At 44.0% G+C, this 27918-nt stretch overlaps 1 protein-coding gene across 5 annotated transcripts in view; it reads left to right on the plus strand.

Annotated features, from left to right (window-relative positions):
- The first annotated feature begins 4673 nt into the window (after positions 1–4673).
- CFAP36 (cilia and flagella associated protein 36) overlaps positions 4674–27918 on the plus strand; it is a 47486-nt gene continuing 24241 nt past the window's right edge. For 3 of the 5 annotated variants that reach the window (XR_016442691.1, XR_016442690.1, XM_090049805.1), the window contains exons 1-4: positions 4681–4993; positions 10710–10774; positions 17342–17443; positions 24732–24846. Coding sequence is in view for 1 of the 5 variants with exons in the window: in XM_090049805.1 (XP_089905931.1) it covers positions 4885–4993; positions 10710–10774; positions 17342–17443; positions 24732–24846 (391 nt within the window). In the remaining 4 variants the exon portion in view is untranslated. Of the gene's footprint in view, positions 4994–10709; positions 10775–10886; positions 10996–17341; positions 17444–24731; positions 24847–27918 lie in introns of all 5 variants that reach the window. The other 2 variants (XR_016442692.1, XR_016442693.1) reach the window with 2 other exon arrangements.

The following is a 27918-nucleotide window of genomic DNA, read 5'->3' on the forward strand; positions in this document are numbered from 1 at the left end:
AATAATCAGTGGAGCCAAAGTAATGTCAATTGATAAAATCAAAACAATGGGTCCACAATTCATTAAGCATTAAGGAAATCAATCGGTCCAATTAATTTCATTCAGCTGTCAATGATGAGCAGTAATTAATGAAATCAAGAAAGTGTCTGCAATTCATTGAGGATTAGTTCAATTAATTTAATTGCATAATCAAAATATTTTCAATTCATTAAGGGCTAAGGCTGCTCACACAATGAAGTGCCCATCTTCCAGAAGATATTAACTGCAGAACATGATTCCTGCTGGTGAATCAGCCACTCCCCACTCATCCAGCCTGGTGGATTACCTGTCTGTCAATTATGTCATGCCCTGATCAGGGAGGATAAATCCTTACTTTCTCCACCCAGCTTGGGCAGGGTGCCCTGGGACTTTCTATACCCATCACTTCTCTAAGGGATCAGGTACCTGTTACTGGGTGCTCCTCCAAACTCCCAAACTATGGAGGCTCTCCCTTTGTGAACTTGGTCCAAGTCTGCTTCACTCTCACTGCTGCACGGTTCCATGCATCATCCTCATGTCACTCTTTCTCCTCCTTCCACTTGTGCCAGATGTCTAGTTATATGGCTGGGTCCTGGGCATTCTCCAATGCAGCAAGAGCAGGAGCTCGTAAATAAAGGCTCCTGCTTTTTCTGCCATTTGGCTGCCACTGCCCCTATAAGGACACAAGGGAACTCTCCAGCCCTTACTGGGCCAAAATGCTTTGCCCAGGTACCGGGTGGGGAATTTCTAATAACCCCTGCTCTCAGTTTCCCTCTTAGGGAATACCTCCTGCTTCCACTGGGACCCAGCCAGCCCTGGGCTGGAGGGACTGTCCCCCCACATGTGGGGCTTGCAGTGGTTCGAAGGGGGATGAGATTGTTGGGCAGCCAGTCAAGGATGAGCCCTGCTTGGCTGGATTCCAGTGCCTTTGGCAGTGACTGGAGACATGCTCTATTGCCCCCCGGCTACTGGTATGGGCCACTGCAGGGGTCTGGCTACTGTTTCAGTTTCAAAAGTGAATATCTGTTCACTTGCTTATTGGTTCAAATTAGGCAGGTTAAAGAAGCCTGCAAAGATTGAATTGATTCAGCCTGGGGCTTTTTGATTGTCTGTACTTAGCCCTGAAGAACACTGATTAGGTCTGGAAATGGGTCTACACTTGGACCCATTCCCTCAAACCCTGGACTGTGTGTGTTATCACACAGAGGGGCATTCTGTGGTTACTTTTAATTATTTGAATGGATCCCCTATGTTCTAACAATAGAGGACAACATGAAGAGTATTTTCTAAACAGTAGGTTGGCAACCCCTCTGGTTACCAGATTTGTCCGCTACTTTGGGGTGTGCTCATTTATTAGGGCTAGGGTCTTGGCAATTCTATCAATGTGCTGCTTGTGTTACTTGTGTTTCTATACAGAGCTGTATCTCTCCCTTCTGCAAGCCCTCACCCCCGATGGAGCTATCTTGCAGGACTCAGTTCAGTGGGGCTGGGTTCCTCCAGTCCCCAAATCAGTCATACACACAAACACACACAGATTAATGTGACACGCCTGACCCGGCCGGGTTGATCAGCATGGACAGGCTGACACCCTCATATGCCAAGAATCAGTTCATCAGAGCAACAATAACTACAGCCAGACACAAATACCTCTGAATCCGGCCGGGTGTCCAGATGACACCCTCATGGGGCAGCATTCAGTTCATTAGGGCCCATCTGAACCAAACTGGGTCAATCAGCCTGTACAAGCTGATCCCCTTATGTGTTTCAAATTCAGCACGTCCCAATCTTTTAGCCTCTTGATGAGCAGACCCCACAGTATTTCTGGGCTTCACAGGGATCTTTCACTTAGGTAAAAGGGGCGTTGCTGCAGAGCAAGTGGGGAAAGAGAAGTAAAGAAGGCAAAATATACCCAATTACCACCAGTTTGACTATAAAAGTTATTTATTGCTAAGTAGATGAAATATATTTTGACACTAGTAGTAATAGACATGCAAAGGAAAAACAAACACAAACAGTCACAGTCACAGTCCTGGTGTCACTAAGTATTTGGGGAAACTTAGCTCAAACTTAACTAATACAGTTCAAGTTCAGAAATCTATGCTTAGAGAGAGAGAAGAGAAAAGAGAGAGAGAGCTGGGATCTCACCAGTCCAAGGCATTCGGGTTGCAAAGCTGACAGGTCAAAGTTCTCAGCACGATCCTTGAAGGGAGATGATCTTCCTCCTGCAGCCTCTCCAGAAGAAAGAGAGTGGTGTCAGCACACGCACTGCTGCTTCTTTTATAGATTTTTATACCCCCAGTTCAGCTTCTTTCAAGCATTCTCAATAGTGTAAATCAAATTGTCCTCTCTATTGACAAGGGGTTATCTGATTGGAACATCTCAGGAACTTGATTGATAGGAAACACCTACTTGGGAGCCAGCTTGACATTATATACTTGATGGGATATCTCTTGGTGTCTTCAGAAACAATAGATTGCAGCATCAGGGTTTTGGATTTTTACTTGCTGTGAACAAGCCTCAGCTTAGCATGACTTTCCCAGATCTTACTATAGTCTTTTAACAGACTTAAGACACTTATTGGAATGTTCATAACCTATTGTGGAGAGGACTTCCACCAGTCGTCTCGGGAAAAGTATGACAGCACTTGTGGTCAGGGCTCCAACAGGCTGGACACTGTGATGAACCCTGTACCATCGTTCAAATGTTATCCATACCCCCTCGGACTTGGTCTATTGTCTCAGCATTCCCTAACCCGGCAACCAAGTTTTAGCCAATTAAGTTTACATAGGCCTCTCATAGTGGGACCGGGGAATGTACGGCCCGAGATGCCTAATAAACTTACTTTTGCTTAGAGGTGTGGGGGGAAAGTCCTTTGTAAATCTAGATTAGAACTTGTCTGACAAGTGCTGAGCTGGGTGTGAGGGTTGATTAGCATTTGGAGCACCGATTCCCCATCATGCCATGCTCCCCTGCTTCACTGATCCCAGAATTCACTCCAGTCTCTGCTTCAGACTTTCTGTTCTCCATCTCTCATGTAAATGAATGGTCATCTCTTCCCATCTCAGATGTAAATGAGACCTAGGGCAGTTGTTTCACTTTTGTCACCCTTATCTGGAGGGTTTTAGGTGTGTCTCTCACTGCATCTTAATCAGTTTCTGTTTAGGTGGGAGAGGTGATTCTTTGTGAGTCAGACAGTCTGCATCCTGTGTCAGGGTTCCCCAAGAACATGGAGCTGACAGGTAACAGTTTTGGATCTGGCTTTAGTAGCCATTGGATGCAGTTAATGGACCCAGGATACTTCAGAGGTGTTATGCTGGAGTGGGTGAGGGACTTTAGTAGTATTTGGCAGTGGGGCAGATTTGCTCAGGCACAGTTGGGTGGGGGGGGGGGAGCTTTGCTGACACTGTGGCCAGGCAGCAGGGAGAAGTGGCAGCAGCCAGATTCTGGCTTTGGAGCACCAGCCAGGTCATGCTGACCCACTGCCACAAAAAGGTTGCAGACCGCTGCCTAACAGCAATGTATTCTGGACAGCAGAAGGCCTTTTGGTTAAAGGCTTTTTGTTAAACAAGTCTGTGTACTAAGTTTTGTTGTGGTTTTGATGGCATGGAATTGCAGTTTTAGTGCACACTGATTTTTCCTTCTCACTCAGTACCTGTGTGGGGCAAGAAATCTGGGGAGTTTATGATTAGGTACACCTGATGAATTCTAGTTCATGGCGTGAACTGTGTACATCAGCTTGTCTACACTACAGAGCGCACCCATGCCAACACAGGTCTGTTTATAAACCCCCTTATTAGAGATACAAGGTGCATCTACATGTTCATTAATACACTATAGATATTGCACATTTAATTGAGTACTTCCTGGATAAAGTACTAACTAAATGCGCAGTACTTCAAGTTACTGTGCAGTAGCGAGGCGAATGGTTATTTAGTGACACATATTAGCCTAATAACACTGCGCAGTAGGGTAGTAGCGCAGCTTTTGCCGTGATATGCTACTATACAGTTATTAGGCTAATGCGCTGTCTCATGTAGGCACTCAGAAATAGATGTTCCGCCAGCAAACCTATGCTGGCAGACCTCCCCAAATAATCTAAAATAAACTGGGCTAAAATACAAACTTTAATGGTTGTCCAGTCGGCCACTGACAAAGAGATGGTGGCCTCTTATGCAAACCAATGCTTCAAGCTTAGACTCCAAATTGCAAATAAGCATGCGGTCACCTGCCAGGGAACCCTTGGTCAACTCGCTGAGGCTGAGCAAGGGATCCTGTAAGAAGCTGGAGATTATGGAAGAAGGCGTCTCTCGGTGGTCATTTTACAAGAATCTGGAGCAAGATAGAAAGGGAGCGATGAAGATGCCGAGGGAGAGAGGGGCGCTCCGCAGTGGCCAGAGCCAAGCCCTCAGCGTGACCAAGGCAGCAGCTTTCCCCTGTTCTGCTGAGGACCGGGAGGAGGGGCGCTGCTAACGTCTCTCCCCGCCTTCGGAACGCGTCGCCGCACGCACCCCCAACGCGCACCGCACCCCGCAGGCGACCGCTGAGGCGGGCTTCTCCTGCGCTTGCGCAGGCCGGATACTGTTAGGGGTGGGATCACAACATTCTTTCTCCCCGCCCCGCCTCGCGGTGGCTCAGTGCAAGGAGAGAGGAACCGGGCAGAGCGATGGCGTCCCCGTCTCCATGGCGACGGGGAGGGGACTGGAGAGAGCTCCGCCCCCAACCGCCGGCCGCGGAACGTTGCATCGAGCACCCGAACAGCCTGTGACGAGTGACGAGTTGCCATAGTGACCGAGCCCCCCGCCCCAACCGCCGCAGCTGCATCCGGGGCTTTGCCCGCCCCCTTCGCCTGAGGGCGGTGGCGGCGCGATGGCGGCGGAGGGAGAGGCGGACTGGGTGGTGGACAGCCTCGCCGCCTTCTTGCGCGGGCCTGTTTGGTCCGGCCCCGTCCTGGAGTTCATGGAGCAGAAATGCGCGGGTGAGGGGCCACGGGGCGGGCGGGCTGGCGCGGCTCCCCGAATTCCTCCGGGATGGGCCCGACGGGCTGCCCGCGCTTAGCTAGGACAGTACCATATTGGGAGCTCAAAATGATCATATTAGCTGAAAAATTATCTTGCACTGGAAAAAAAAAAGCGAACCAATATGCAAATTAATCTTCTTATGTGCTTTGTATTGCTTGCTGTAAGTCCTGGTGAGGGAGTGAGACCTGGGCCAAGGGAGTGAGACCTGGGCCATCAAAGTTGAAGCATTTCTTTATTTTGAGGCCAGTCCTCGTCAGAAAGTGCCATCAACACACTCAAAAGTGAGTTAAGACTCTGTGAGAGGGACTTGGGTTTTGCCTATGCTGCATCATTGAGCTGCCTCAGAAGTGACTGTGCATTTTGGATGCTGTTAGTATTATCGATTGTACAGATACGATAATTATCGTACATCTGGCGACACTGGGCATCCGACGGGGCTGAGCAGCACCCTGAGAGCCGGGCTGGGTGGGAAAACTCTCACACCAGGAGGGTGGGGAAGCTGTGGGACCTGCTACCTGGGGAGGTTGGGCAGATCGACAAAGCCCCGGCTGGGATGAGGTAGTTGGGGCTGGTCAGGCTCTGAGCAGGGGTTGGACTAGACCAGTGGTTCTCAGCCTTTTTTGTACCAGGACCTATTGGTAAACATCGATGGCCAGTCCTGTTCCAGTGCCCCTCACTCCCAACCTGTTACCCCCTTCCCTTGAACCCCAAGCAGTCCTTCGCAGGCTGGAACTCTGCCAGCCTGCGAGGGAAAAGCTGTGTTTCCCACATTTTTCTCCTTTAAAATAGAATCCATTTTTAAAGTTTGTTAGCAACCCTCTCATATATACTTACGACCCACTTTTGGGTCATCATGACCCATGGGTTGAGAAACGCTAGACTAGACCTCCCACAGTCCCTCCCACTCCTCATCTTCTGTGATGTTGTGTTAAATAGGAATCAGTGCTAAGAGCATCATGTCCTGTGGGGCCCCCCACCACACTGTCTCAGTAGGCTGGGGGTATCAAGCTGGTTTGCTTCTGTACTAGCCCATCATGGCCAGCTCTACGTGCTCCTGTTCCGCACCCTCAATTGTCCTATCCCATCCAGATGCTAAGTCCCCAGTGGATGAACTTGTGTGCTACTCTGATCCCGCTAGCCACTGGGGATCTCAACTGGTGGCTTCTCCACGGAGCCGGTGCCACAGGCATATGTATCTGGTGCACTTCATGTTCTCTCTACCTGTCCCTTCTGCCAGCAAGGGAGGTCCTAGCACATGCCTACCTGGAGTGCCAGGCCACAGCCTTTTCAGTGCCTCCTCCAGAGCCTTCTGCTGCACAACTCCCTGCACTTTTTTTGCGCACTTCCCATCTGTGGCCCCAGCAAGTCCCAGGACTCCTTGCCCTAGTGCAGGGGTTTTCAACCTTTTTGGATCAGTGTACCCCCAGCGGTGGTATGCGGAGCAGTGTACCCTGGGTGGCAGGATGCAGAGCGGGGGAAGGGCGAGAGGGGTAGTGCGTGGCCAGATGCAGAGAGATGGCAGCTGCTGCGTGCGAGCTTCCTCCATCCCTGGCATCTGGCTGGGTGGGCAGCACCGGCGCAGCAGTGCAGGATGGTGCGTGGCAGCGGCTCCATCCTTGCCCACCCGTGCATACCCCTTAGGGCTTTCTCAAATACCCCTAATTAACAACTGCTGCCCTAGTGATATACCTGACCAGGAAGGAGGTTCTGGCCAGAAGGACCCTTGAGGACTGCAGGGTTACTTTCTTGTCTTGGCTCCTTGGACTTGTTTGAGGACCAGCGAGCGCTGCTCAGTGTCCCTTGCCTTTCAACCTATGACTTCACTCTAGTCCTTGTTTTCTTTTTAGCTGTCCCCCAAACTCAGTGGATATGTTTCAGTGGCCTCCCTACTAAGGGAGGCTTATAGTTGTTCCTTGATGGGCTCAAGCCCATGACCCACTAGGTACATCAAGCAGCCTGTCCTGTCATGGCCTGAGTTCTTTGCGGTGTGTTGTAGCAGACAGATGTATGTGTATAAATGTGCAAGAAGTTTTTCTTGCATCAGTTGTGATGGCTCTGTTGATAGAACACTTTTGACTATCCCTTTTGACTAACACTTTTGGCCGCCCCTTTAGGGTCGCTATCACTCACCTGCCACTCTACACTCCCAACTACCTGGAAATCTGAGTGTCTTGCCTGCCATGACTTTGGCCTTATATTAAGTATGGGCACTCAGTCCAGGTTGGGAGACAGATACTTAGATGCCTCACTCTTTCCATCATTGTTGGGACAGCTCTCCACAGAGAGTCTTCATGTCACAGGGGTTCCAGGCTGCACCCTCAAACAGCCCTTGTGTTGCCAGTTTGCTGCCCCACATCCCCAAACAGTCCTCCTATCACAGGTTTCCCATCCTGCAAACCAAACAGTTCACAGTTCCTGGCTGGCTACGCTTCCTAGTCCTTCCCAGGGTTCAGTCCTACAGAGGTCAGGCCTTTACCTTTCAGCATCTTCTATTCCCACTCAGTGGGCTTCATATTGGCTCCCCACTCTCCTGGATCCAGCTCTGGCTTCTGCTCCATCCTGAGCACTCTGCTATCCTGTAAGCAACTCACCAGCTGTTAGCTGCAGCCTTATATTTTCAGAAAAAGGGACCTGGCCTACCCTGCACTTACTCTTAAAGAAGCAAACTCCCTTTTCTCCACCTTCTCTGTAATGGGGCCCTATGAACATCAGTTCATATGAAATACAGTCTTTATTTACCATTTAACTTTTTGTATTTTACTGTGTGTTTGATAGTAGCGGTTAAGGGTAGTTACACATACACACAATAAGTGATAGTTCTTGCCCAGAAAAATGTATAATTTAGATATGTTGAACTTTCTAAACTAATTGTTGCTTCATTTTTTGAGTTTCAGTTTGCACCTCATTAATATCTTACTGCTAAATTCCATTCTGACTTACTCCCCCTTTTCCTGTTATTTACTTTAAGATAGTTAAAGTAGATGTTCTTGGTTATTTCCATGGAAATATTTGTTTCACCTCTGATGTTGGGTGCTCTTTAATAAGCATTGTCACTGTATTTCTGAGCAAGACCTGATATTTTACCCTGAAAAAGCACGGAACTGGTATTTACCTACTCTGTCTTAAGGGGAGCTGTGGGCAGTTAAAAACTTGCATAGGGGCAGTGATATTGATCTGTGTCCTCTTGGCTGGAGCATTTTTATTGTTAATTCTCCAATAGATCTTTTTCTAATGGGGAATAATTTCTCATTAAAAAGTAACATAAGTGATGGCAATATAAACAGTTATCTTTTGTGTGCATACAATTTGTGGGCACAGCTGTGTGGACATCCTGGAGTAAGCTAAAACATGACTGCAGCAGAACCTCTGTCACCATCTCAAAGGCAATTTAAAATTCCTCTCTTCCTACTTTTCCAGTGCTTTAAACAAAACCAAAATAAAAAAAAGAGGTAATGACATCTTACCAGGCTGCATCAAGTATCATCTCAGTGAACTGAAGACCTAATCTCATTAAGGTTTAGAGATTATTGGTTTCAGTCTTGTTTACATGAGTTTCTGAGCCTACTCTACACTTATTTTCATCTGGTATGTTGCCTGTGGTCCTTTGAACATGTTACATTAAAGATGTGATGAAGATGTTAATTGCATCATGAATAATAACAGTACTACATGTTCAGCCAATTTATGGTGCCATGAAATGGCAAACTGGCTGCAAAGAAATTCTACAAATACCTGGAATATCTTTATGGCTTGTTTGTATAGTACCATAAATGGAGTGTGTAGTACCCTCATCCTGATGCTGATATCCAGCTGATTGTCACCATTAGCATGGCGTAGAGGTCAGCATTAGGACCATGACATCCCCAGTCCTAGTGCCAAAAATAGAGGGCTCCCTCTGCCTTGAATTTGGCGACCCCATGCGCTATAGCAAGGTATTTTAAAATGTCAGGCAGTGGGGAGCTGAGCTGTACAGGCAGTTTTTAGATGTCTTGGGGCATGTAGACCCTGGAATGGGGGGAGGCTCCCTGATGTCCTGTGAGTTCTAGAAACCATACATGCAGCTGGGCAGTCCCATTGCCAGGACTGACAATCAGCTGATTGTTGGTTTTAGAACTGGATTGGGAATAGGGACAGCTCTAGGACAGACCCACCCCTCTGCTGGATCTGCAGGGATGGGCCAAGGGTAGTTCCATAGTGCTGTGACTGGGATCTGAGGAATTTTATCCCCCCTCCCAAACATTGTGCATCCTGCCAAGCACATCTGGTATGGCAGGGGCCACAGTGTTTGGGAGGGGGCATAAAATTCCTCTGATTGCCATCACATCATTATCTTAACATCTGCCAGGTGCTCACGTGCTGTTTCTTGTGCACTTGGTTCAGGACAGGCTTTTCACATACTTTTGTTGCCTCTGAGAAGGAATCTGCACATAATTGAAAAAAGGTGCTACTGTGAAATCTTGCGAGTTATTTGACAATATAAGGTGATCAGTTCTTAACATTGGCTGGGTGATAATGAGGAATTCTACTCCTCCTCCCCTGCCCTCGACACATTTTTCTTTTTCCCTGAATTGAAGGATCCTGAACAGGGAAAAATGCTGTGGCTACAAAGCAGCTCTATCACCTCTGATGTACCTAAGGACCACCAGCTGTTGGATAATGGGATGGCAGCACAGGTAGAAATCATCTCCATTGTGCCACTTAGTTGTGATCAGAAGGTGTACAGGCCAAAGCTGAGGCCACAGTCAGCAAGCTATGACCTTTTTCAGTTTAACCACTGAAAATCAGGGCAGGAAAGGGGACAGGCTTTTAAATCTGCTTTTCACACTAGCCTGAAGTAATGGAAGGAACAGGAGATGGACAGCAGGCCATGGACTATATTAGGGGCCCAATCTTAAGGAGTTCTCAGAGGCTCCTTTGTAGATTAGTAGATTAAAGAAAACCACTCTATCCAATGGGACTCAGATCTAAGTCTAGAAGATCCCATTAAGCATCTCTGTGTTGCTTAGTTTTAGTTCTCAAACTGTATATTTGTCTCCAGAGATCATAGGCAGACAAAGTTTTTGGTTAGATGTGATATATTTTATGAGACTAACTAAGTAGTTGGAAAAATTGTTCTTTGCAAGTTTTCAGCCACAAATGGCCTTCTTCAGGTATAGGGAGAATTCGTTGCCTCCAGAGATAACATCCTTGTTAACAGTAGTATATGGAGATGAGAGATAACAGACCTGATTACCCACCCATCAGCCTTATTATCTTTCTACAAGTTTGTGTACATACAGTCAAGCTCTTACCTTTCTCTAAAAGTGCAAAATTTCAAGAAGTTAAATGACTAAAGGATGTCAAACAACAAGAATGCACTTTTTGTAGAAAAATAATGATTAAATTTAGGCTCCCTGACCAGTTGTTTAAATCACAATTTAAATTGATTTGATTTAATCAGATCCACTCTGAAACAAAATGAGATCATGTTATTTCTGCTCATAACTTATGTTTCCTTGACAACAGAGTTATGTTCAAATATTACTTTTGAATATACAAAGGTAATCTTACTGTGTAAGGTTTAGTAATTAATTAATTTGAAGGTCCCTATTTAATATTCCAATGTCTTCAAAACTATTTTAACTGCTGACATGTACATTTTGAAGAAGAAAATGTCTCTTTTTTTCTCCCCAGTTTTTGATGATGAAGAAGAAAGCAAATTGTCTTATACAGAGATTCATCAGGAGTACAAAATTCTGGTGAGTACTGTTCACTAATTATGCTTAGCCTTATAAGAAATGTATATTATAATACTAAAAAGAAGCATTTTATGCAAACTCATAATTATCTAGTTCACTGATTTTTTTTCAGTCAGGGTGCCAATGCAGTCTGGAATGCCTTGAGATCCTTTTAATGGTGCCATGGGATGCCACACAACATTATCACTGTTAGGTGTTCAAACATCTACACAATTCATAAGGTAAACCAGAGATTTTGAATAGGAATCCCTAGTGTCAAAAGGATTCTGATCTGTTGTGGTCTTTCTGAGTTATTTGCAAAAGAAGAATGTCTGTCTTATTTTTCTGTAGCCAAAAAATAAGTGAAAACTAAGAGCTGAAAATTATTTTATCCTACTTAATGTGACTGTAGAACTCTTCATTATTCATATAAATAACTACTATTTTTTAAAATTCCTAGTGAGTTCCTGGCTTCCAAAGTATGTTGTGACCATTATCTCCACAGGATAATTATTTACTATGCAGAAAGTAGTCCTATTATCAGACTTCAGAGGCATTTTCTGTGGGGTTCCTCGAGTCTTAGAAGCTTGAGGGCCACAGGTTTAGTTATCTAAGGATTTTAAAGGTTTTTCCCACTTTAGTTTCTGAAAATTATTTATGACAAAGGCCTGTATTTTAGAGTGACGTGATTACTAACTTGGGTGTATGGTAAGCAGATCATTATGGAGGCATTGTCTGTGGCTTTAGTTAAGATTGGTTTGAGTTCTTTATGTAAAAGTAAGTTGAAATCCCTGAGTAAGAGTTTTCCCTGAAAGAAGGAGTAATCAGCCCCATGTTTTGTCTGTTGTTGAATTGTTAAGGAGTCTAAAATATGCTTCCCCAACTGAGCTGTCAAAAAGTCCAGTCTCCAGAGAGAAGACCCCTTCCCTTGTAGCAACCAATCATATACATTGCAGCTCTTTTAAAGACTGGAAGTAGAGTTTTACAAAAACAGTTGGAAATCCGTTATGACAAATTAAGAGGAGGCAAAGAGCTGGCTAGTGTGTAGGCCTTTGGAACATGGAAACATATCATAACCCAGGAACTCTGTTCAGTCCAGTGTCCTGTCACTGTTAGTGGCCAGCACCAGATATTTCAGAGGAGAACATAAGAAACCCCTAGGCTAGGGACAGACATAACACATAAACCAGTGTAAGTGATCAGAAACTGGTGTAAACCTGTAACAGAACAGATGTTCAGTGCATATAAACCAGTTTGAATATGGCTGAAACAGATTTGAGATAAACCTGGTTGAATGTAGTATCAGACTTAACTGATTTGGGTCAAACTGGTTTATGCAGTGTCTGTCCCAGACCCTTTGCTGGTTTAAGCTAAACCAGACACCCCCAGCATGCTCTCTGGGTTGGACGGAGCTCTCTGCTCCCTGGATGCAGCTCTGGCAGAGACTTGCAGGCACAACAGGTCTGTTGGCTTCCCTGTGCCTCTCTCCCTCCCCTCAGTTGCTTAAGGATCCCTTCCTCCTCTGTCCCACAACACAGCATGTGGTATGCTAGCTAATTCTGTGTAAGGTAGATAAGACAGTGTCTGCTTAGAGCTTTTTGGAGGTAATCGGCAGCTCAAATGGTAATGTCCCTGCATTCCTTCTTTTGGAAAAAGCTGTTTAAGAAGAGCTTGTAATGAGCGAGGCTTTGTTTTCTGATGGGGTGTTAATTGCTGATAACAGAGCTGATAAATGCTCTGTTACCAAGGGGGTGGATCACACCCCCCTCACCTCAGCCCTGTGGAAGGGAAGGGAGGGCTGCTCTAGTGCACTCTGGCTTGTAGCCTGAGCCACTGCAGGCATGTGCCTGCATTTCTGGGATGTCTATCTGGTTACAAAATTTAGACTAACCTTCAAAGATTGAATCTGTTCAGGCTCAGGCTTTTTGAATTCCTGTCCCTAGCCCATGTGAGGAATTATGAAATTGTCAACTACTTCATAGAAAAGATTTATTTCCTATACCCCCATCAGTTAGTTTTGGCTCATGCCGTGAAGCTTGGGGGTGATATTCCTTTTGAAAATTATTTTATTTTCCTTAGTATAACTGTGGGAGTCTTCATTACTCATATAAAAGAGCTACAGTTTTGAATCCTAGTGAGTTCTTAGCCTTACCTTGTGACAATGAGTTCCACAAGTTAATTAAACATTGTGTAGAAAGCATTCCCATTATCAGGCTTCAATTTATTGTTGTTCAGCATCACTGATTATTCCATTATTATTCAAGAATAAACAGGAGTAACTGATGAACATTTTTATACCATGTAATATTTAATTTACGGTTCATGAACCATCTGATTTGTGTAATGTAAAAAATATTAGATTTTTCAGGCTTTTTTTTACCTATGGAAATCTTTCCAGTACTAATAGCTTTCAGTGCCTGTTTCTGAACTATTTCTGCAATATCTTTTTTGAGGCAGGATAATCAAGCCTGAACACAGGATTCTAGATGATGTTATAACTTTGATTTATATAGGTGTTACCTTTGTTTCTATTTTGGTTAAGGCAGAACCTATTTTTGCAAATGTTTCTCCATGCCTAAGAAATGTAAACCACTTTTTTCCCCACCATCTTTTCATCCATGCATTGGGATTCTGATGTTCCCCCTATTTTGCTGGAGAGAAGCCTTTTGACAAATCAAAATTAAGCTTATAGGATCTCTTTCATATATCATCTTAGTAACAGTGATGTAAAGTTTATCACAACCTCACAGTCCCTCCCAACACTGCTAGAAATATTTAAAATGTTTTATGAGTTTTGTCACTATTATGCCTGGCAGGGAAAAAAAATCACCACATGCTTCTGTGCAGCAACACACACACTGCTATTGATATGGTAACAGTATCCAATGAGTGGCTTTTTAAGTGAGTAACAAATGTTTTACTTAGTGAATTAATTATACAGTTCCCAGAGATCATTGCTATTGATAGTTAGATTTGCACAGACTTCTGTGCCAAGACAAAAAACAATTACGTAAAGCATCTGTGTTGAGTGTAAACTATTAATTCTGTTGTATCGACTCTGTTTTCCAAACTTAAGAAAGCTATTACCGTATTTATTTGCATACCATATATACACCCTTTTTCTAAAAAATCAGCCCTCCAAAATTCAGGTGCATGTCTTACACAGGGAAACTGATTTTTCTTCTCTAGGAATGGAAGCATGGCTGGCAGCTGTACTGGCTGCTGTGCTCCTCTTCAGGGGGGGAGGGGCAGGGTTCATGGTTCAGGATCAGAGCTACAGTGTTAACTCTTTCACAATAGCTGTGGGAGGTTTAGAACACTAGCTTTGGCTAATGCTGAAGAGTGTACTCTGTCTTTGCTCTCAAGAGTCAGCCACAACTGTGGAAATCTTTTTTTCTTTTTGCCTTCGTAAAACTAGGTTTAGGTATTATTTGGGTGCGTCTGGTATGCTGACGGCATGCACAATTTTTTTTTAATTATATATTTTGATACTTCAAATTCAAATACTTAAAGAAATTGTCAAAACTGTAAGAACACAGATCTGGAAGGAAGGTTCTGCAGTCACAGGAAACCATATAATGCATGTTAAGTCCAAAAGAACATCCATCCAGACCTCATTTCCATACAACACAAGTCACACAGCACCTTTTAATATCCTGTTACGAATTAAGGATCTTCAATACAAAATACCCCTAAAGCCTCAAATCTTACATTGTGACACAAGAAGAGAGCAAGAGCATTACTTTGCCTTAGGCACCTGTGATAGCGGTGAATTTCTTAAAATAGGGAACAAATATTTCTCCAACACATTCATCTCAGTAGATTTCCAGGTTGGATCCTATACTCATGCAGACACAAGCCAGCTGTGCACGGGCTCCACATGGCTATATCAGCTCTGGCAGTGGCGATGGGGAGGGGCTGCTTTTACCCTGCACTGAGCAGCTGTTTCTCTCCTGCACCACCACTGCTGAGCCTGGGCCCCAGTGCCTGCTCCAGACTCTCCCGTCCAGGCTGAGCAGTAGCAGTAGCAGTAGCAACAGCAGCGGTGGCAGCAGCTGGGCAGAAACTGTTGCTTGGCATGGGGGGAAAAGTGGCTCCTCTCTTTTGCCACTACTGGGCAGTTCTTGGTGCAGCTGCCTGGAGCTTGTCCCGTGCAGGGCTGCCCTGTGTCTTTGTCCCTACCACCTCTGGGCTGCCCAGTGTGGCAGTGATTACAGTGCAGAGCAGCTGCAGGGCAGTCCAGGGTGTTGACCGAGATACAGGGCAGCCTGGCATGTTGTGGGATCCAGGCAGCTGCACCAAGAACTGCGTGGTGGTAGCGAAGGGGAGAGGCCGCTTTCCCCCATGTTGAGCAACAGTTTTTGCCCAGCTGCTGCTGCTGCTCAGCCCTGACGGGCAAGCCTGGAGCAGGCAGGGCACATGGGGTCAGGGCTGCATATGCTGGTCTGCATTGCGACCTCAGGGCTGGGGCCAGTAGTGGCATTAGCCAGAAAGAGCCACCCTAGCTCTGCTGCATGCCCAGGGGTGGCAGGACGTGCCATGGCCGGTGGGGGTGCAGAGTGGGCACAGGATGTGCTGGGCTGTGTGCTGTAGGCAGTGGCAGGGAGGTGCTGCAGGATGTGTGGGCTCTGAGCTGTTGCGGGCCAGGGGGGGAACACTTGGGTGGGTGCCATGTGCACCCCACCATAGTCACAAACCCCCCCCCCCCCAGTCACAGATCCTTCAAACACTGCACCCACCCACACCCTCGCCCACACTCACAGTCACGTGCCTCTGGGGGGAGCCCCAGTTGCTGCTACATGCACGCAGCCCACCACACACATGCACCCGCACATACTCCACAGCCCTCCACAAATCCCATACCTACCCACACATCTCCACAAACCACCCCATACCCACCAACATCCACACATACCCTCACAGCTTCCCCCACACCTCACATACACATCCATAGCCTCCCACAAACTCCATGCTCATCCACCCACACCCCCCCACAACATACAAGAGTAAGACTTCATTTTGAGCTATTATGGAATCACTTCTTTATATACAGTGCAAATACACACAAATCAGGACAAAATATTTTTATTTAAATAAAATTAAAATATGTTGTTATAGATGTTTGATTTCTAGTATATAATTTGTTTTGTTTTGTTTTTCCTGGTTCCAAGATGGCAAACCTCCTTCCCAAAAGGAGTACTTCTAGGGGCAAGGGGAGGGACTTCTGGCGGCAAAGGTCAGAGATTAGGGATGGGACTTCTGGTCCCAAAATTGTGATCAGATGGCAGGGTACTTGTCATGGGGCAGGGTCTCTTATGGCCCTTGACAGCTCACCAAAACTTAAGTGGTTCTGTAGCTGAAATAATTGCTCACCCCTGAATTAGTATTTTATAGGCAAGAATCAGCACTTTAAAAATTGATCTTTTATTCTATTTCATATTTGTGTTTGGCATTTCAGTTAGATTTAAAAAATTGTTCTTATCAAGAAATTTTGAAAAATGCATGTACAGTGTTTGAGTCTTATCATCACATATTGAATTACACTGACTTAGGTGGAAAAGAAGCTGTTTTTATTATACTTGTAAGTGGACTTAGGCATCTAAGTTCAATTATATTCCATTCCACTCAAGTCCTTGAAAAACAGTTAAAATGAAACATGTGGGTGGGGCTACCCTCTCCTTACTGCCTTTTTTGATTCAGTCATAAGGATAAGATGGTACATTACCAAAGTAGGGGCACATAAATACATTTTCATGACTTGAACAGGATGAAATAGAATCGTACTTAGGCACCTAAGCCCAGTTAGACACCTAATAGGTACAGCAGTTAGGTCCCTAGTCTTCAGTTAAAATACAGACCTGATAGTTTGGTATTTACTGTTGAAACAAAATGAAGAAAATAAAAGGATTATGATAAAATCTACATCTTCTGTTTTGTCCACTGATGACTTTACTGTGGTCTTTTCCTTGACTCCCAAATATGGTGATGGAAAGCTGCTGTTGATTTTTGGAAGATGCTTCACATACACATGACAATATGGTGTACCTTGTCTAATACAGTACATGCAAAATCTGGGAACTTGCTAAAGCTGGAAAATGTATATGGTCCTGGCATGCCTTATGAGGAATTACGCATATGTTGCATACATATGCCAGAAACAGCTTACTGGGGAAATGGAAAGGAAATTTAGGGCCCAGTTGTAGACTTACCTTGTATATCACAGAAAATAATTTCCCATTTTGTGGGTGTGTGAATTACAAAGGCTGGCTGAATGAGAGAGGTAGACGGAGAGAAGCAGAGGTAGTCTCATATAATTCTGTCTTAGATAAGTTTCACTGTATAAACAAAAATATTTTAACTATATCTTACTTTCTTAATAGTATTGTACTGATTTTCATATGAATTGTATAGAAATAAAAGCTAGGATCTGCATGTGCCTACACCCCTTCCCTCCATTCCATAAATAAAAGCTGGGATCTATCCCCCATAGCAATTGAAGTAAGTGGGGTTTGGTAGAGAAGTTTAAAGCCTGGTGATTTCTATTACTGTTGGGGAAGCAGCTAGTAAAAGGTAAGACTTTTTTTGTAGGTTGAGAAACTGCTAGCCGGTTATCTTAAAGAAGTTGGAATTAATGAAGAAAAATTTCAAGAAGCATGTTCATCTCCTCTTGCAAAATCACATACTTCACAGGTATGATTCCTTTTGTTAAAGATTGGATACATTTTGATAGTGTACTGTTAATTTGATATTTCCACTAATATACGAGAACGGGTATGAAATCTTAAAGTCCTCTCTCAGGCAAAAGTAATGTAGCTATATTTAAGGTATGAATTATGATTAGCACATTTCTTACATTTTATTTGCGGTAATAACACTTGAACACACATTTCTTTATGGCATCAAAAATTTTATGTAAAATGTTTCCTGGCTTTTGCTTTTTTAAAAGCAAGTTTTAAATTGTATTAATTGCACAGTGTAAGTGACTTCACATTCCCTCTTTGATGGTTGGTTGATATCAACTTAAAGGGAGCTCAAAGAAGAATAACAAAAATGATAAGGGAAAGTGGTAGGATTACCTTTTGAATAAAAATTATTGCTTTTCCATCTGATATTTACAGGTCTTAATAAACATGGCTGTGAGGAGGGACAGAGTATAAATTTGTAAGTAATATGAAGGATATCTAAGGGGAGACAGAATTTACTAAAATGGCATGGGATACTGAGTTTGAAAACCATAGTGCAAAGGGAAACTAACAATAACTGTGTGGTTTTAATTAGTTTCTTTTTAAAACTTATTTACAAAATAAGCTCCTGAGTAAAACTAACTAATGTCCCAATCAAGCAAATCACTTAATTTCATGCTTAGCTTTCAGTATCCCTTTGGGTACTTACCAGAGTGCTTAAGATGGTAGCTCCCCAGCTCAGGAGAAACAATGCGTCAGTGTACTCTTACTAGGGCAACCGGGTATTAAAAGGGGATCTTCTCTGCAGGTGCCTGAAAATCTTCAGTGCGTTCTTCATCTGTTCTTGGGCCTGAAGTGAACACTCAGAAATCATATCAGTTGATACAGGCCATGACGGACAGCACCATATATTCACCTATGCCAAAGAATGGTCAAAACTCTGGAACTAATCTTGTTAAGGTGTAGTTTTGTGTGTTACACTGACCTAAATTCCAGAACAGTCAGATAGACCATCTAGGCAGATGCTTTCCTTTGAGTGAGTGGGTGATTGAGGCCTCCATTCTTCAAGTGATCTTTTTGGATTGGGGTTAACCCAGGGTGAAAGTATTTAGACCAGATTAACAAGAAGTGTTGAATCTTTTCCAGGGGAGCATGAGCCACATGAACCATATTCATAGCCTTCTTGACGTTGATGATGATGATGCCGATACCATATTTTGTTGCATGCTAGTTGCACCCGTTTTTTGTGGAAGTCAGACTATAGAAGAAAAGATTTTTCCGGAGTCATGGCCAATTGTCTGACATACAGCATGTCCTCTGGGAAACAGAACCAGGAAGTGCGGCATCCCAGGACAGCCTGGGTGAGGCAGCAGAAACTTCCTGCTGTTGCAGGACAGTAACTAAGTGGGCCTCATATCCTTGTTAGGGCAGTAGTAAAACATCCAGTCTCAGAGAAAAGTAGCAGCCATCTTGGTGGCCATCAGTCACAGTGGCTACTTGCCCTTTTACAGTGACGAAAAAACAAATTCCCTTGCTTAAGATATGCACCCCAATTTTGGTGTGCTGATTTTTTGCAGGAAATGTGTATGTGGTATGCAGGCAAATAGAATATATGCTTACCATCTGATCTCTGATTCCCAAATTCTTTACAGAGTTCAGACAGGACTGACAACCGGCTCTTAATAGCTTCAGTATGCATGAGGCAGTTCATGTTCCAGAAGATCTACATCTTTTAACTTTCTATTTCAAAACCCTTTCCTCCTAGATCTGTTATACTACAACAGATGGAAGATTCTCTACGCAGACCTGAATTATACCTTCCATGTCACAGCCTGGGTGTCAGATGGTCTTATCTTTGCTGGTCTGGAACAATCCTGCCTATTGCCAAGAAAAATCCCTAAGTAGACTTGTCTCACTAAGTGGATAAGCAAATCACTTAAGTGGATATGATTATCTTACTGGGGCAAGGTGAATTCCCTAATGCTAAGTAGGAGATCAATATCTATCATCCATGGCAATGTGTAGATGAAATGAGAGGCATGTGTACATGACACGTTAAAGCAGGCTAAATGCTTTTGCACCGCTTTAATGGTGTCGGTGTTTGCACGCCTCAGCAGCTTATTGTGCATTAATTCCAGCCGCTGTAGGAAGTTCAGCAGTGTAATGCGCTTTAAATGACTTGGGATGCAGCAAACTAAAAGTCCTTGGAGGACTAAAACTCTACAGCTGTGGAGCAAAGCACTGGGCTCTGTGCAGCTCCATGGCTCTGCAGGAAGTCCTGCAGGCAGGCTGACAGTAGCCCAGGAAAGCAGCTACACCCAAGAAAAGCAGTGAGCCTGATCTTTTTTTCCCTCCCCCTGGAGCCTGCCTGCCTGAACTGTGCGGTGGCCTGGTGCTTCCCTCTGCAGCTGCAGTGTCCCCCAGGACCACCCAAGCCTGTGGGAGGGTGCTACCTTTGTGTGTGGGGGGCATAGCTGCCAGGGAGGGAAGCACCAGTCCTTCCCCACAGTCCAGGGACCGCTTCCCTCGTTGGCAGCTCATCTTCCCCTCCCCACCAGAGAGGAAGATAAGTCAGCGGGGTGTGTGCATGGGGGGAGGAGGGGGTTAATCATCCCTAAGGCGGTGCTTTTTAAAACCCACCACTTCAATTTAGGGCCCCCTTTTGTCTACATTGCTTACACCTACACAATAGGTAGGTTATAGGACTGACCTGGGAAAATAAATTCATAACTTACTGGTCACCTAGAGCCATAGACTTAAGTGATAGGGTTTTTAGCTTATTTTAACTTACCTCTTGCCTTTCCCTGTCACAGGCAAGACTCAGACAGGGTGTGGAAGGGGGGCAGGATTTAGTGGTAAGGGCAGAAGCCTGGGAAATCTAAGAACCAGAGATCACAAGCCTTAAGTCTAAAGGCCAGCATGTAGGCAGGGATGCAGAAAAAAAGCTTAAGACTAGGAAACAGACAGTATTTCAGGGAGCCAGACTTGAGAGAAATCACAACAAGGAATCAGCTGCTAAACAGGTTGAAAGCCCACTGAGCGCTACCAGGGCTGCTGCCTATATGTAGCAGCTTCACATAAGCATTTGTTTGAGGACCACCTGGGGGCTCTCAGGCAGCTGCAGCCAGTCTTGTCCAGGTGACCAGTGCTAGCTGAGGGCTTGTTAATGATCCTGACTCCTGAAACTCCCTCTGCTAACTTCTCTTTCTTCACAGTTGCTTACTTTCCAAGTGGTAAAATGCATTAAGGTAATTAGGTTAAACTAAAGCAATTGTTCTAAGATGTACTTGGCTTGGATTATAATTGCTTTCCAACTTGTGATGTTTGAAACCTCAAGGCTTATTTCCTCTCTCTCCCAACTATACAAGTTGATCCCACAAAAGATATCACCTTACCTCACCTCTTCTGGAGTTGAAACCGAGAGCAACCAATCCCCAACACTTGGCTAAATTCTATTTAGCAGTCATCTTGGGTTACCACTCACCGGTACTGGGCAGGTGGTGTTTTCCTACAGCACTTGGTTTAAAAACTTGAAAGATCTGACCAGTGTAGTCCTCCTTATTTTTATGAAGCCACCATTTGATCTACTGTCATTTGTGTAATTTGCTACATATGTCAATGAAGATGACCTTGATTGCTTGACAAGAAGTGGCAGGTGAGATCCATGTCCTAGGCCCTATGCAATTTTCCATCAAGATAAAATATTCTTACAGACACACCCCAGATTCCTGCTGCAGGTGACCATGAAACACCACCCTAAACCAGCATACCCACTCTCCATTTTTTTTCCCTGTGCTTGTAGGGAGGCAGTTAGACAGGCCAAAGCTACCATGGAGCTGAGGATGGCAACCCAAGTAAAAGACAATAAGAAATTGTTTTTTAGATATATAGGGAGTAAAAGGAAGGCCCAGGGAGGAATAGGACCCCTGCTAAATGGGCAGAAACAATTGGTGACGGACAGAGGGGACAAGGCTGAACTCCTCAACGAGTTCTTCGCCTCAGTGTTCCTAAGTGAGAGGCATGACAAGTCTCTCACTGGGAGTGTAGGGAGGCAGCAGCAAGGCACCAGACTTCCATGCGTGGACCCTGAGGTGGTGCAGGGTCACTTGGAGGAACTGGATGCCTTTAAGTCGGCAGGCCCGGATGAGCTCCATCCGAGGGTACTGAAGGCACTGGCCGACATCATTGCAGAGCCACTGGCGGGAATATTTGAATGCTCGTGGCGCACAGGGTCAAAGTCCCGGAGGACTGGAAAAGGGCCAATGTGGTTCCCATTTTCAAGAAGGGGAGGAAGGAGGACCCGGGTAACTATAGGCCAGTCAGTCTCACCTCCATCCTTGGCAAAATCTTTGAGAAAATCATCAAGGCTCACATTTGTGAGAGCCCGGCAGGACAAATTATGCTGAGGGGAAACCAGCACGGGTTCGTGGCAGGTAGATCGTGCCTGACCAATCTAGTCTCTTTTTATGACCAGGTCACAAAACGCCTCGACGCAGGAGGAGGGGTGGATGTCGTATACTTGGACTTCAGGAAGGCCTTTGATACGGTATCCCACCCCATATGCAAAAACCTTGCACATTCAGGAGGGCAAGCTCCATTTCCTGGACTTAAGACTTGCTTTGGCTTTCTGCTGACAAATGAGGGAACCACTGAGATCCTCTTCTCTGTCTAGTCATAGTGGAGAGAATGCAGGGTCTGGTGATATCTACTCAGTGACTTTCCAGGCTACCAAATAGCCAAGCTGTGTTTTGATATGATTATTAAAACATTCTCCACAAGAACCCAAGAAGCATTTGCAGCATTATAGAGAAACATGTCTCCTAGGCATCTGTAAAGAGTCTACTCGGAGCTCTCTCCACATATCTACAAACCACTATGAAGTTTCTGAAGTCTCCCCAAATTGGATTTAGCATTTGGCAAAGTGGTCTTCATCCACTCTTCTCTTGAGACTTTGATATCATCCTCGATGCTATTTACAGATCTGCACAATTGTATTTTGGGAAAGCTTATTAAATAGCAACATCTAAATTCAGCTGTAGCATGAAGAGGAAATACCAGACACTTTAGTCCTTCAGCTAACATATAGTCGTATCTTAGTTACTGTTAGAAAGAAGACAGTAGATATAGTCCAGGTACTTCCCGGTTTGTTTGTTTTTTTTTTTTAAAGCTAGAGTTATTTATGTCCTGTCCTTTAGAGTTCTGTGTACCTTAGAGAGAACTTTAATTTCTGTCACCTTTAACCTGTTCTGTATGTTTCGAGCCCATATAAAAATTGCTACAAAGTACATCTTGCTACTACTGCATCCTACCCTGGCTTTATATTGCAGACCACCTGCCCCAGTGTTATTTGTCTTCCCAGTATAATTCTGCAAAAAAATGCCTAGTTCCCATTTAGTAAAAGATGTAATGACTCAAAGTACTAGCTCTTTCATCAGCCATGGAGAAATGAGTGGCTTTTCCTTAATCCCACTTCTGAGCATTCCCTTTCCCTAATGTCAGGGGATGTTGCCTGTGTACCTGGCTTCTGTTGAACTGGAGGAAGAAAATACTGAGCGAGTGGGGTGGGGAAGGGGAAGAGAATTTTGCTATCTATTCCAAGGGTGCAGGATTTCACTTTAAAATAAAATCCAGGTCTTTTAAAAATTCAGAGCACTGCCCTAGGAGACCATCAGCTTTTTATTTTTATTTTTATTTTTCCTTTTTTATTTTTTACATGCTTTTCATCACAGCTAGAATAGGTGGCTGAAACTATTAAAAAGTGTACATGTTAGACAGAATCAGTAATGCCAACTATTGTAATACTGTCACAAGACTCAGGATTTCAAAGTCAAAATAGCTGCAACTCACAATCTCCCAAACCAACCCTCAGATTTCTGGATTTTCCTAGCTGGTAAGTGGAGGAAAAGGGGTGAAGGGAGAGGGAAAGGGTTGGGGGAAGGGTGGGGGGGGCGAGATCGAGGCCTCTGTGGCGAGGGAGGGAGTGGGGCAGGAGCAGGGGCAGGGATGAATGGGGACCTGGGTCCAGGGCGGGTCCTCCAGAGGTGGAAGGGCAGAGGCAGGCTAACCGTTGTAGGCTGGGGCTCTGTGCCCTGCTGCCTTGCCCAAGGAGCTCAGCTGCATGACCCTAGTGTGCCTCCTGCCACTGGGCAGGTAGGTTATGTGCCAGTGTGCCCCATGTCTCCTACCAGCCTGGGAGGCGGCAATGGCATCATGTAGCTGAGCTCCTGGGGCAAGGCAGCAGGGTGCAGAGCCCCAGCTCACCTCTACCTTGTGGGGGGGCACGTGGCCCCATGCCTCCTCCGTGGGTGTACACTACTGCGGGGGGGCGATGCCCCTCCCTCACACCTCCGGACAACCTGCCTCAGTCCTGGGGCCCCATTTATTCCTGTTCCTCCCCCACTCCCTCCCTTCCTCCCTCTGGGGCCTTAATCTGCCCCCACCATGTCCCTTCCCTCCCCACCACCCCCACTTCCGTCCAGTCCCTTTCCCTGCACTTACCAGCTGGATGTTGTCTGTGTGTCTGTCATTGGCTCTGTGTCAGTCTTTCTGTCTGCTTCTCACTTCCAAGCCACAGCCCACCCCACCTTGCTGCTGCTTCTCACTCCACACCCATAGTACCCTGCATCCTGCCAGGGTGTGTGGGGACCCCCTTCTCTGGGCTCCAAACCTCACACACACCCACAGCCCCCAACATCTTCACAAATACCACCCCCCAACCTCACACATACTTCAAAAATAGCATCTCATGATATATGTGGCAATCTCTTGATTTTTTTTTTTTTTTTTAAGAGTTCATCTCATGATTTTTGGCACGGTGGGATTGGCAATGCTGCAGAATTTCAGTCTTATTAGGCTCTCAAACCAAACAGCACCATTCCATTTTACAAATAAATTAATTAGATTCTGCTGTTTCAGGGAACTATTTAGGGTTGACGGTCCACCAGCACAAAGTAACAGGACTAGAACCATAAAATAATACTTTAAAATGCATATAGAAAACAGAAAATCAGATGGTGAATTTTGAACAACCTCAGACAGACGAAGTTTTTTGTTTTCCATATCGGTAAATCCAATCCTCATCCTCAGCTGCTTGTTTCTTCCCCCTCCCCAAAGTTGTTGGTGTTGTATCAACAGTAAGTGTTTATTCTAGGTGATAGATAACACAAAAATGTTTCTAAGTAGAGACAATATAAAGATGTTGTTTCTTGCTATCTTGAAGTACACCTTTTGAAATCTGGGCTATTTTGAAATGATCAGTTGGGTTTCTGTTAATTTCTTAGTTTTTTCCCCCACAGGTCATTTTGCAACCTGTACTGGCAGCAGAAGATTTTAGACTCTTCAAAGAAATGATGGTACAAAAAAATATTGAAATGCAGTTGCAAGCCATTAGAGTCATTAAAGAGAGAAATGGTAAGAAGTAATAAATGAGAATTTATTGTTTTTTGTGCATCTTTTCAGCTGTTCTGAGAGCTATGTAATCTGGACAAGTAAGGTAAAATTTAATTTAATCCTGGCTCAATTAAAGTCAATGGCAAAACTTCCAGGCCAGGATTTCACCCTTACTCTACAACTGGTTCTGTCAATCATAGCTTTTAAAAGGGAAATAAAAGTTAGCCAAAGCCTGTTAGACTATTTTATGAAATCTAAATTTAATTTAGTTTAAGAATTGTGCAGATCAGTGTGGGGTATTATAACAGTACCTATAACTGGGTGCAACATGATTGTTATCTGGAATACAGCAACCATTGTCAAGCTGGCCACACTCTCACTCCATATAGAATAAAGACTAATGGATTTGCAGAGCAGCAAGTTCCCTTTGTGCTTACACTTACTATATTCTCAAACCTCTCTACGTAGCTGCACAGCAAGTTGTGTTCAAGGGGATGCACATTCAGATATTATTTTGTCACCCTCTTTCTTCAATATATTTGTGTATACTCAGTAATTTGAGCATGATTATCTTCCAGGCACTTCTCTCAGTTTTTTATCTCAACAAGCTCAAGCTTTCCTGAATCTCAAAGTTTAGTAATTTCCTTCTTCCTATTTGCTGTGTCTATAGCAGAGGATTGCATGTGTAAGTTTTCTGATTTTATTCAGAAAAATTGCATATAATCATTTAGAAAGATGTCTGATTTTTTTTCTTAACCATGAGGATACATAGGAGAAATATTAATTGCATTAGTTTTTAAATTACTTTGAAATTCCACATTTTAAGCCAGCATTAAAATAATACCTGTGAAAAGGAAAGCAGCATGATTTAAATCATGACTTAAAGCACTGGCCAGGAAGCCTAGATTTAATCACTGATTTCTACAAACAGTACATTCTTGTTGTTGGATATCCTTTACTCATTTAACTTCTTGAAACTTTGCATTTTTAGAGAAAGGTAAAGGGCTTGACTGTGTGTACATAAACTTGCAGAGAGACAGTAGGGCTGATGGGTGGGTAATCAGGTCTGTTATCTCTCATCTTCATATACTGCTGTTAACAAGGATGTTATCTCTGGAGACAACAAACTCTCCCTATGCCTGAAGAAGGGCATTTGTGCCTGAAAGCTTGCAAAGAATATTTTTTCAACTATTTATCTGGTCTAATAAAAGATATCACATCTACCCAAAGGACCTTGCCTGTCTATGATCTCTGGAGAGACAAGTCTACAGCATGAGAAATGAAACTACGCATCACACAGAGATGCTTAATGTGATCTTCTAGACTGAGCACTGAGTCCCATTGGGTAGAGTGGTTTTCTTTAATCTTTACTAATCTATAGAGAAGCCTCTGGGAACGCCATAAGATTGGGCCCCTAATATAGTCCATGGCCTGTTGTGACCTATTTAAAAAACTTCTAAAAAGGTTACATGAATATATTGTGTCAAATAGAATATACTAATCGCTATTCCATGATGATATCTCTGAGATTTAACATATATTAAATTAAAACTATCTTTATATATTATTTTTAAAAGCATCTTGAATTTTAAAAAATGATTAAATCAAATACATTCTAATTCAAATAACAAGCCCAATTTTTTAAATCATTTTTTATCCACTGAGAAGATTAGTAAGAAGAGGCAGCAGGAAATTAGGTGGAGGCTCTGTTCTCAGCTGTAGCTGAGCTGAGCATGGCTCCATGCAGAATTGCCCAAGGCAGAAGTGGTATAGGTTGTAGTTGTCCAGTTTCTCCAAGTGCAGTGCCTTGTATATGTTGAGGGAGAGTTGCTAGGGCTGTTTTCTGTTTGCTATCAGTTGTCTGTCTTTTTAAACCATCATAAAGGAACTAGTTTAGAATATAGATTGGGACACAAAAGATAAACAAAAATATAAGGTTTTTTAATATTCTTTATTTACAACACAGTATGCAAATATACATGATGCTGCGTCACTGTAGCAACATGCTATGGCCAAAAACTGTGACACCACATCTGTGTCGCTGTAGTGACACGCTCCCTCGGTATAGTGCATTGCTATGGTGACATAGCTGCTAGAAATAAGCATGTGCCCCGCTGACATTGTAGTATGAGCTGTTACTTTGCCATCATTTAGTACTTTCTTTCGGAAGTACTAAATAACGGAACAGTAACGACAGTGCCATAGGAGCGTGTGTAGACATACACACTTAGACACATACCTATGCAACATAAATTGAACTGCAGCAGAAGGACATACACATTTCAAAGTCATACTTACAAAGTTAAATGTTAGAATGAAGGTTGTTTGTGCAGGCTTAATTTGGTCCCCTTGTGTGTTTGCATTATGATATAGTCTTCACGTGATTGCATCATATTTTTTCTACAGTTATCTGCTTCTTTCAGTGCACCGAATGAATAACATTCACTGAATAGGTAGCAATTCTGTCTTTCTTTTTTTTCTTATTATTCTGTGTGTGACCCCATGCCATATTTATTACACATGATCCAACTGCACTACAGAATAATTCATTTTTTATGGTCTTTTGTAACTTTCATTGTCATAATATCCCAGTATTTAGAGAACATAGGATTGGAAAGAAACTCGTGGGCCATTAGATCTACTCCCCTGTATTTTCGTATTCCTTAGATAAGATTACTTGCAATTTATTTCTCTGCCGATATCTTTCCGATAGGATTTTTACCCCCCTTTTCAGACTTAGGGTTTATCTTTTTATGTTGCCTTTTGCAGTTAGTTTTACTAACTGCGAATTTTCAGTGTGGTTAATTTGTTACTTACGAGTGTCACCAACCAAAGAGCTAAGAAACTGGTTTCTGAGGAAGCTATGGGTTCTTATAGCTTGGGGAGATGGCCTGTGATGGTCACTGAAGCATGTACTTCTTGCTTTGCCTGCTCTTCCGCTTCCTTGAGACTCAAAACTTTAGCACTCAGAGGGTATGTCTACAAAAGACATTTATTGCTGAGTTATCTAATTAGCTCCGCAGTACAGATCTTGGTGTCTATATGTGCAGCCCTGTTAGGCCACAGGAAACTAAAACCCCACAGTAGGTTAGT

The sequence above is a fragment of the Crocodylus siamensis genome, chromosome 1 (assembly GCF_052110815.1).
Source record: "Crocodylus siamensis isolate JL-2025a chromosome 1, ASM5211081v1, whole genome shotgun sequence".
NCBI lineage: Eukaryota > Metazoa > Chordata > Crocodylia > Crocodylidae > Crocodylus > Crocodylus siamensis.